General features: G+C 67.8%; 1 protein-coding gene across 4 annotated transcripts; it reads left to right on the forward strand.

The window, feature by feature from the left end:
* The first annotated feature begins 1439 nt into the window (after positions 1-1439).
* On the forward strand, positions 1440-4697 carry TNFRSF18 (TNF receptor superfamily member 18). Of its 4 annotated transcripts, none has more exons than XM_001144452.8 (5): positions 1440-1812; positions 2677-2799; positions 3700-3787; positions 3950-4152; positions 4218-4677. In XM_001144452.8, the coding sequence occupies exons 1-5, from the start codon at positions 1626-1628 to the stop codon at positions 4340-4342; spliced, it is 726 nt and encodes a 241-aa protein (XP_001144452.2). In that variant the 5' UTR covers positions 1440-1625; the 3' UTR covers positions 4343-4677. The 4 variants fall into 4 exon arrangements, with proteins under 4 accessions (XP_001144452.2, XP_063643686.1, XP_063643687.1 ...); XM_063787616.1 differs by having other exon boundaries at positions 1447-1812; positions 3600-3787; XM_063787617.1 differs by having other exon boundaries at positions 1447-1812; positions 3950-4131.
* The last annotated feature ends 5642 nt before the right edge of the window (positions 4698-10339 follow it).

Here is a 10339-nt window from a genome sequence, read left to right on the forward strand (position 1 = left end):
CCTCTAGATGGATGACTCACACCATGTGGTCTGATGAGCATTCTTTATTTTTTGTGATGGAGTCTCACTCTGTCACCCAGGCTGGAGTGCAATGGCGCCATCTCGGTTCGCCGCAACCTCTGCCTCCTGGGTTCAAGCAATTCTCCTGCCTCAGCCTCCCGAGTAGCTGGGATTACAGGCGTGCGCCACCACGCCTGGCTAATTTTTTTTGTATTTTTAGTAGAGACGGGGTTTCTCCATGTTGGTCAGGCTGGTCTCGAACCCCTGACCTCAGGTGATCCGAGGCCCACCTCGGCCTCCCAAAATGCTGGGATTACGGGCGTGAGCCACTGATGGCGCCTCTTTCTATCCAGGGGCCCAGACCCCCTCCCAGCCTCGGGGCTGAAGATCTCCAGGCCTCTCAAAGGCCCCCAGGCCCAGCTGGCCCCACCCCTTTCCTTCTGAGCCTCGGGGCGGCCTGGAGCTGCAGAGACCCCTTCCTTCTCTGCAGTGTCTGAGGGCTGCCTCTCCAAGGCAGGCTCCTACATCTTGGATTTGAGAACTCCGGGGTGTCACAAACAGTTAATTCCTGTCATTTACCTTGGAAAAGGAGGAACCGCCTTACGGGGTGAGGCGGTGGCTGCAGGTCTCAAAGGGGTGTTGAACCACATCCACGCTCACGTTCCCGAGAGCCCCCACCCCCAGCATTCATGGGGGTCTCCACCTGTGCTGGATAGCGCAGAAGCAGGGCTGGGCAATCTAGGGAGGCTTCCTGGTGGAGGCAGGGTCCCAGAACCCCTCGGTGCCCACAGGGGAAACGGAGGCTCAGAAAGACATAGGACAGTCTCCCAAGAGCTCTGCGAGGGGCTCCTCCTCAACTCCCTCCGGGACCTGGATCTGTCTGGTGCGACGGATGAAGGTGGCTCTGAGAGACTGGGCCCTGAGTGCCCGCGGGGGCGGCTGACACTGACCCTCGGGTGCCCGCGGGGGTGGCTGACACTGACCCGAGGAGGCACCAGCACCCTCTCGTCTCCCCACCAGCTCCTCCTGGTGCCCCTCCCAAGCCCCGGGGAACTTCCCAGGTTGGCCTGAGGGGGGTCCTGGAGAGCTGCAAGCAAGGGGGAGGGGAGCCCACAGGCCTGCAGCCCATGGTGAGTTTCACACCCGAAGCTGGCCAGGTGGGGTGCACTGAGCCGAGGGGTCCCTGTCCCCATTCTGTGGGGTTCCCCAGCATGGAGCTCCATGGTTGAGGCTCTCTGGGGGTGGCCAGAATTTGTGGAGACCTCTCGGGGACTCACAGATACCACCGAGAGGCAGTGGGATGGAGGAGTGATTGGCTGACTCCCGCCCTCCAAGTGGCCCCCATGGGACAAGGTGCTAAACGCCGCCCCCTGCACTGGGGCCCACCAACGTGGCCGCAGACTTTGCATAGAAAACCTTTCTGATCCCCGCCAGCCTGGTTTCCCCGCCCCTGCCGGCGACCTGCGGGGGACCGGGCTGTGTCCGCAGTCTACACCCCCTCCTCACACGCATTTCACCTGGGTCGGGATTCTCAGGTCATGAACGGTCCCAGCCACCTCCGGGCAGGGCGGGTGAGGACGGGGACGGGGCGTGTCCAACTGGCTGTGGGCTCTTGAAACCCGAGCATGGCACGGCACGGGGCGATGGGCGCGTTTGGGGCCCTGTGCGGCCTGGCGCTGCTGTGCGCGCTCGGCCTGGGTCAGCGCCCCACCGGGGGTCCCGGGTGCGGCCCTGGGCGCCTCCTGCTTGGGACGGGAACGGACGCGCGCTGCTGCCGGGTTCACACGACGCGCTGCTGCCGCGATTACCCGGGTAAGTAAACCGCGTTTACTTAACGCGGACCGGCCAAGGCGCCCCCCTTCCCGTGCTCAGACCAGCGTTGCTGAGGTCTAAGGAGGGTGGGCACAGGGCCGCCAGCAGTGGGAGCCTTCTGGAGGGAGGCAGGATCCCAGAGGGAGGCAGAGGTGTGCCAGCTCCAGCCAGTGGCCCCGGCGGGGAGCAGGGGTGAGCCAGGTGGGAGCGCCCTCAAGAGGGGTCTGGGGTCCGGAGGTGGAGGACGGCTGTTCCAGGTCCTGCTGGGCGGGTCGTGAACCCTTGGCCATCGCCCAGCCCCCTCCTGCCCAGTTGAGGGCCCCCCTGCACCACCGTCTGGCCTGCTGCCTGCCTCTGACCTGCACCTGGGGATGAGGGTTCAGCTGACACGGCTGGTCTGGAGAGGAAGCTGGCAGGGAAGTCACCCCAGAGCTTCTTCCTCCAGGGCCTGTGGGTTGGGAAGGGAGGCTCTGTCCGGAGGCCCAGTGTGGCTGGTGGTGGGGACAGCAGCGCCCAGACACCAGGCAGGCGGCCTCTGAGGTGTCGACGGGCCTCCAGGGGACTGTGCACTGTTGGGGGCCACCCCTGGGTCCTGCAGGGGCAGCTCCTGGTTGCATATGGAGTTAGCACCTGGGCAGGGGCAGCTGTGGGGCGCAAAGGGGGAGTAGCCAGGCCACATGGCCCCAGGAGAAAGAGACAGCTGGATAAACCCAGGGTCCAGACTCCCAGCCAGGAGCCCTCTGCTCCCTGGAGCCAACTGTGGGTGGAGAACGGACAACCTCACTCCCCTGGAGGGCCGAGGGGAGGCCTGGGGAGGAGGGGCCTCAGCCCAGCTGCTGGGGGGCTGGCCTGTCTCCTGCCCAGGCGAGGAGTGCTGTTCCGAGTGGGACTGCATGTGTGTCCAGCCTGAATTCCACTGCGGAGACCCTTGCTGCACGACCTGCCGGCACCACCCTTGTCCCCCAGGCCAGGGGGTACAGTCCCAGGGTAAGTCCTGGAGGTGCCTCTGGGAGTCCACACAGGCCAGGGGTTCCACTAGGGCCCGAGGCAGAGCTCGTGGGCACAGGTGTCCGGGGAGGACATGTGGTGTGTGGGGTCCAGAGTCCTGGGTCCTGTGAGGCCGGGCAGGCCAGGCCATGCTCAGGCACCACAGGCCATGAAGCTCTGGGGGTGTCCTGTCCCTGCTTTCTCAGCCTGGGCTTCTCCATCCAGCACGAGGGCGGTGAGAACCCTGCGGGGGGGGGGGGGGGGGGGGGGTGGGGGCGGGTTCCAGGAGCTGTCTGGCTCTCAGGCCCGGGACACCCATCCTGTCTGTCCTCACCAAATACTGAAAGAGCCTGCCCTGTGCCCCCCGGAGTCCTGTCTGGGGCCTGGGGCTGCACCCTGTTCTGGAAGGAGCAGCTCAAGTCCTCTTAGCGGCTTGTTTACCTGACAGGAGAGGTCAGGCTGGGCACATGAAAGCTGGGAGGAGGTACAACTGGGGAGGTTGTGTCAGGTTGGACGGGGCAGGGTCTGGGGTCAACTGGGACCCAGCCTCACTCTCTCTGGGACCCTCACTGTTCTCCACCCTCTGTTCTACTGGGTCCTGCCTGGCTTCTGCCCACCCTCAGCCCCCAATGGGCAGGCCTTTCCCCTCCCTGGCAGGCCCACTGCACTCTGCGCACCTCCCCCAGGTGCCCTCACTGGGCCCCACCCCAGACGCCCCACCTGGGACGGGCAGACATGGGCCCCAGTCCTGGGCCATGAAGAACTCTGTTGAATGGATGATGGGGGGGCATTCTACTCAGCACCCAGACCCCAGATGGACCCCTGCACTGGCCTGACGCCCTCCTCATCCATCCCAGCAACTCCACCAGCCTCCCTCCCTCCCCCCACACCCCACACCAGGGAAATTCAGTTTTGGCTTCCGGTGTATCGACTGTGCCTTGGGGACCTTCTCCGGGGGCCACGAAGGCCACTGCAAACCTTGGACAGAGTGAGTCCTGGGTGGGCCCTGCCGGTGGCCGGGTGGTCCAGGCCCACTCTGAGGAAGGGTCCTCTCCTGTCCCTTGCCCCAGACAGCACGGAGGGCAGCAGCTGGGGGCTGATCGGAGGCCGCGTCCGGGGGCTGATCGGAGGCCGCGTCCGTGTATTCCAGCTGCGCCCAGTTCGGGTTTCTCACTGTGTTCCCTGGGAACAAGACCCACAATGCTGTGTGCGTCCCAGGGTCCCCGCCGGCAGAGCCGCTTGGGTGGCTGACCGTAGTCCTCCTGGCCGTGGCCGCCTGCGTCCTCCTCCTGACCTCGGCCCAGCTTGGACTGCACATCTGGCAGCTGAGGAGTCAGTGCATGTGGCCCCGAGGTCTGTCACAGCCTGGTGCGGGGAGGTGGGAGCATGGCTGCCTGCTGACCGTGGCCCCCCTGCAGAGACCCAGCTGCTGCTGGAGGTGCCGCCGTCGACCGAAGACGCCAGCAGCTGCCAGTTCCCCGAGGAAGAGCGGGGCGAGCGATCGGCAGAGGAGAAGGGGCGGCTGGGAGACCTGTGGGTGTGAGCCTGGCCGTCCTCCGGGGCGCCGACCGCAGCCAGCCCCTCCCCAGGAGCTCCCCAGGCCGCAGGGGCTCTGCATTCTGCTCTGGGCCGGGCCCTGCTCCCCTGGCAGCAGAAGTGGGTGCAGGAAGGTGGCAGTGACCAGCGCCCTGGACCATGCAGTTCGGCGGCCGTGGCAGGGCCCTGCAGGAGGGAGAGAGAGACACAGTCATGGCCCCCTTCCTCCCTTGCTGGCCCTGATGGGGTGGGGTCTTAGGACGGGAGGCTGTGTCCGTGGGTGTGCAGTGCCCAGCACGGGACCTGGCTGCAAGGGACCTTCAATAAACACTTGTCCAGTGACCTGAGTGGATTCATGCTGGGTGCTGGGGGAGGACGGGGCACCCGGGGCTGGGCTTTGGGGCACCGTGCTCATGCCTGGCCGTGGTCCCCTCCACAGGGGGCAAAGCGGAGGGCAGCCAGGGCCCATTCTGGGAACTCCTGGCTGGGTGGGGGTGGGGCCCGAGGAGGGGCCATTCCAGTCCTGGGCCCAGCGCTCCTCAGGGATACAGGCTCAGCGGCTTCCCCCGTTCTGGGGCTCTTCTCTGGTGCCCCTGGGTCTCTGGTTTCTGGCCACACAGCCTGCCGGCCCCCGGGTGCCATCCAGCACTTTCTGGTGGTGGGCGGCCCCGTCTCCAGGCCAGCCCTCTCTCCTCACCATCCCACCCTCGGCCCGCCCAGCCTCCCACTCCAGGCTCCAGGTGAGATCTGACACAGCTCCAGGCTCCAGGTGAGATCTGATACAGGCTCGCTCAGCTGCCGGGGAGTGGCGGGCAGGCTGGTGCAGGCGTCTCAGCAGCACCCTGGAGGCACAGTACACCTGGCCCCCAGCTCAGCTCCCAGTGGGGCGGTGGGCCCAGCTCACAGTAGGTGGACGGGACAGAGGGGACGTCAGCTCCCCTCCCCCCCCAACATGGGACCTGGAGTGTGGAGAGCCCAAGGGTGGCACAGGGACACCGGGGAAGGTGCTCAGCCCTGGAGGCAGGACCCGGCCCTTCAGCGTCGTGAAGTACTGGGCTCGGGGCTGGGTACTGGGCTGGAGGCTGGGTACTGGGCTTGGGGCTGGGTACTGGGCTCGGGGCTGGGTACTGGGCTGGAGGCTGGGTACTGGGCTCGGGGATGGGTACTGTGCTCGGGGCTGGGTACTGGGCTGGAGGCTGGGTACTGGGCTCGGGGCTGGGTCCTGGGCTGGGGGCTGGGTACTGGGCTCGGGGCTGGGTCCTGGGCTGGGGGCTGGGTACTGGGCTCGGGGCTGGGTCCTGGGCTGGAGGCTGGGTACTGGGCTCGGGGCTGGGTACTGGGCTGGAGGCTGGGTACTGGGCTCGGGGCTGGGTACTGGGCTGGAGGCTGGGTACTGGGCTCGGGGATGGGTACTGTGCTCGGGGCTGGGTACTGGGCTGGAGGCTGGGTACTGGGCTCGGGGCTGGGTCCTGGGCTGGGGGCTGGGTACTGGGCTCGGGGCTGGGTACTGGGCTCGGGGCTGGGTCCTGGGCTGGAGGCTGGGTACTGGGCTCGGGGATGGGTACTGGGCTCGGGGCTGGGTACTGGGCTGGGGGCTGGGTACTGGGCTCGGGGCTGGGTCCTGGGCTGGAGGCTGGGTACTGGGCTCGGGGCTGGGTACTGGGCTGGAGGCTGGGTACTGGGCTCGGGGCTGGGAACTGGGCTGGAGGCTGGGTACTGGGCTCGGGGCTGGGTCCTGGGCTGGAGGCTGGGTACTGGGCTCGGGGCTGGGTACTGGGCTGGAGGCTGGGTACTGGGCTTGGGGCTGGGTACTGGGCTGGAGGCTGGGTACTGGGCTCGGGGATGGGTACTGTGCTCGGGGCTGGGTACTGGGCTGGAGGCTGGGTACTGGGCTCGGGGATGGGTACTGTGCTCGGGGCTGGGTACTGGGCTGGAGGCTGGGTACTGGGCTCGGGGCTGGGTCCTGGGCTGGGGGCTGGGTACTGGGCTCGGGGCTGGGTCCTGGGCTGGGGGCTGGGTACTGGGCTCGGGGCTGGGTCCTGGGCTGGAGGCTGGGTACTGGGCTCGGGGCTGGGTCCTGGGCTGGGGGCTGGGTACTGGGCTCGGGGCTGGGTCCTGGGCTGGAGGCTGGGTACTGGGCTCGGGGATGGGTACTGTGCTCGGGGCTGGGTACTGGGCTGGAGGCTGGGTACTGGGCTCGGGGATGGGTACTGTGCTCGGGGCTGGGTACTGGGCTGGAGGCTGGGTACTGGGCTGGAGGCTGGGTACTGGGCTCGGGGATGGGTACTGTGCTCGGGGCTGGGTCCTGGGCTGGAGGCTGGGTACTGGGCTCGGGGCTGGGTCCTGGGCTGGGGGCTGGGTCCTGGGCTGGGGGCTGGGTACTGGGCTCGGGGCTGGGTCCTGGGCTGGAGGCTGGGTACTGGGCTCGGGGCTGGGTCCTGGGCTGGGGGCTGGGTACTGGGCTCGGGGCTGGGTCCTGGGCTGGAGGCTGGGTACTGGGCTCGGGGATGGGTACTGTGCTCGGGGCTGGGTCCTGGGCTGGAGGCTGGGTACTGGGCTCGGGGCTGGGTACTGGGCTCAGCGCGCTCCTCCCGTGTGAGCCCCGGGGAGGCTGAGCCGTCGGGCCCTGCCCCGCGCACTCCTGCCTGCAGCCCGGATCCTCCCCGCCTGGCCCCGGCTCTCCCCACGCGCCCCCCACACCGGGGCTGTCCCGCACCGGCCCCAGAAAACACCGGCGGCCCGCGTAGCGCGGGTCCCGCGGGGCTGACTCAGCGCGGAAACTCCTCGTGGGCGGCCTCGCGTGGGCCTCGGCGCGGAAACGTCAGCGCGGGGGCGGCCGGGCTGACGCACAGCGGACGGGCGGGGGATTCCGCGGGCGGCGGGGCGGGCTCTGGGCGGGGTCTCCGGAGTCTCCGGCTCCTCCCGGGCCCTCCCCGCGCGCTTTACCTGGAGCGCGACCCTCCGGGCCTGGCGGGGGCCCCGGCGTGCGTCGCGGAGCCCGGGGGAGGCGGGCGGGTTCTCGCGCGTGGGGGCGGGGGCGCCTCCAGGGGTCTCAGTGGGGGAGGCCGAGGCCAGCGCGAGCCCGCCATGGAGGGGGGGTCCCAAGGGCGCGGAGGGTCGGGCGGGGCCGGGTGCGGAGAAGGGGCCGGGGTCGCCGCGGAGAGGCCGCCGCCCCCTCCCACTCGGGGCGCAGTGGTCTCGGCTCCACGGGGAGGGGCCCCTCTCTGCTCCCCCTGGAAGCCCGAGCCACTCGCACAGGGCGGCCTCCATCTGCCCGGAAAACCGCAGCCGCCCCAACCTCCCGCTGGGGTCGGACTTTTGAGAAAAGGGCCGGAGGCCACCTCTGTTCCCAGAAGTGCTTCCGGCCGCTGCGGAGCCTCCCCTCCCCGCCAGCCCCCTCCCCACCCTCCACTGAGATCTGGACTTGGCCGTGCGGGAACCCCCCGCAGCTGACAGAGACACCTATGGCGGGGGCCCCTTCGCAGACAGAGCTGGACACAGCCTTTCCCAGCCCCAGGACAGGTGGGGGGTCCTTGAGGGACAGGGGGTCCCCGGCTGCCCCAGCTGCTGGGATCTGTGCCCGCTGACCAGGACCTGGGTCATCACTGCTGTCCCCTCCGATGCTGGGCTGAGCTCTGAGGACAGGACAGGAGAGGGCTAGCTCCTCTCGGCCAGTGACCCTCATGGGAGGCGGTGGCGCCTGGCGTTGGGGAGGAAGCAGACCCCCGCCTCTCACAAATCTCATCTTCCTGGAAACCAGGAATTGGGGGTCTTTACGGAGTTGGTAATTCAGTTGTCCTGGTCCCCGTCGTAAAGACACACTCAGGGGAGAGGGGCTGGAGGGGGCGGGGGCACAGGGGGCCCCATGGACACGCAGGCCTCGAGTCCTCCGGGGTCCGAGGTCTCTTTAGCTGAAACAGACACGCAGGCCCACTGGCCCTCAGCAGACCCCAGGCCCCCGCTGCTGGTGAGAGTGTGCTGGCCAGGCCCCACGATGGAGGCTGTGGGGATGGAGGGTGTGTGGCTGTACCTGGGTCCGAGTGGGGGGTAGCTTAATCCCCCACACCTTCCCCTTGAGTCCGCTACCTGGCAGCAGGACCCAGGACTCACCTGTGGAAGAGAGAGGGGGAGAGGGAGGTGGGTGGGTCAGCTGTCAGGAACCTCCACCTTGGGTCCCAGGCTCCAGCCTGGCGCCGTCTCCAGGAAGTGCCCGGACCCTGCCTGAACTTCTCGTGTCCCCGAGGAGTTCTGATGCCTTTCCTGTGGCCCCTGGCTGGTCACTTCACTTGAATATTGGGGAGCACCTTGTACTGCCAGATACTCAGGCACCCACAGTCCCCCTCTCCCTGGTGGTCCATGCCGTTGGGGCCTCGCAGACGGGTGCTTACGGGCTGGGCGGCGGGGATGTGGCCGTTGTTCCTGGGTTCTCTGGAAACCTTGTTTATTCATTGACTTTTGGGCTCTTTGGGGCACCAAGGACTCCTGAACAGGATCTGGGTCCTCAGCTTAGGTCTTCAGGGGGCCCTGGGTTGCAGGGGGTGGGGCTTGGTCATGATAGGGCAGGCCACTGCCAGCGTGCACCCTCCTCATGGGTTCTGGTGGTGACACATCCAGTCAGGGCCCAGGGGCGGCAAAGGTTCCATTGTCCCCTCGGGCTCAGGTGACCTCTGCTGACATCGTGGGGCCCCTGAGCCTGGGGGTGTAACCACACGCGTCACAGGGAGGGGAGCTGGACGGTTCCAACGTCACCGGGGGATGTAGTCCTGACCTGGGATCATGGCATGACACAGCACCAGGCATGTGGGGCAGAGCCGAGGGCAGAGGCCGCAGGGCACAGGGGCCCCAGGGGCATCAGGGTAGCAAGAGCAGAGGGCAGCGTCGGGAGGACCCTGAGGTGATGTGGCCATTAGTGGCCTTGGAAGCCGTCAGGCAGTGTGGCCCTGACCCCTAAGAGCAGGTGTGGATTAACCAAGTCCTGGGTGCTTGGCCAGCCATGGAGGCTTCACCCCTCCCAGGCCCCTCCTGCTTCACCCCTCCCTGGCCTCAGTAGGCTGCAGAACAGGCCGCTGCTGCCCTTGGCCCCCAGAGGGTCCAGCAGACCTGCTGGGAGGGGACTGGGGACCCCATCACAATGACAGGTGTGTTCCCAGCCCCTCACCTGGGAACCCCCACTCCAGGCCCCAGCGAAAGGACCATGTTGGTGGGGGCTGACCCTGGCCTGGGGTGGTTCCTCACTGGCTCTGAGACCTGGGGCCTCCTTTGGCCTCTGTGGTCCCCAGTTCCCTCTGTCCTGCCTTCTCCTCTTCCTGGCGCCCTGGCTGTGCCCCACCTGCTGTGCTGGCCAGAGACCACAGCCGACGGTGCCTTCTAGCAGTGCCGGGGCTGCCGAGTCCCAGGGAATGGAGCTGCCGTCCCTGTGGAGCGCAGGGTGGCCACGTGGCCAAAGCAGACTCTGCTGGCCCCTCAGTCCCCCGTGGCTGCGGAGCAGGGCAGGAGGAGGGACCGGCGACTTGGCCGTGACCGTGTGGAGTCGGAGGCAGGGCATGTGGGGGGTGGGCCTGGGGGCGGGGCCCCCCGATCCTCTGGTCTCGACTTGGGGGGCACAGAGGCCTTGAGCCAGCCATTGGGAAGAGGCCCATACACTTTAGCTCTCCGGGTGGGAGGTGAGTGAGGGGGTGGGTAGTGTGGACGCCTCAGAGGCCCCGGGACGCCAGAGCTGTCCTCGCAAACCCCCAGACCCATGGGGAACAGAACCGTCAGCGGCTACACAGGGCTGACCAGGGCCTGGCCAGTGTGGGCTTAGCGTGTCTTCTGTGGGACCCTCTTGTTGGGGCTAGCTGCCCTGTGCCCCTCACCCCTGGCTAAGTCCTGGGGCCACTGCAGGAAGGTTGGGGGCTCAGGGAGCTGGAGCGCCAGGCTTGGGGCTTGAAGGCCCAGGAAGGTTCTGTGCCGGGCGGGCTGGGGTGAGCTCTGTGGGTGCCCACGGCAGCAATCCTGGGCTCAA

The sequence above is a fragment of the Pan troglodytes genome, chromosome 1 (assembly GCF_028858775.2).
Source record: "Pan troglodytes isolate AG18354 chromosome 1, NHGRI_mPanTro3-v2.0_pri, whole genome shotgun sequence".
Classification (NCBI taxonomy): Eukaryota; Metazoa; Chordata; class Mammalia; order Primates; family Hominidae; genus Pan; species Pan troglodytes.

Bases quoted from the DNA above. Each gene is read 5' to 3' on its own strand.
- TNFRSF18 (XM_063787614.1), top strand. From the start codon at position 2,490: ATGGCCCCAGGAGAAAGAGACAGCTGGATAAACCCAGGGTCCAGACTC. The intron at 2,800-3,699 runs GTAAGTCCTGGA...ACCCCACACCAG, and splicing joins CCAGGGGGTACAGTCCCAGG to GGAAATTCAGTTTTGGCTTC. The intron at 3,788-3,949 runs GTGAGTCCTGGG...CGTGTATTCCAG, and splicing joins CACTGCAAACCTTGGACAGA to CTGCGCCCAGTTCGGGTTTC.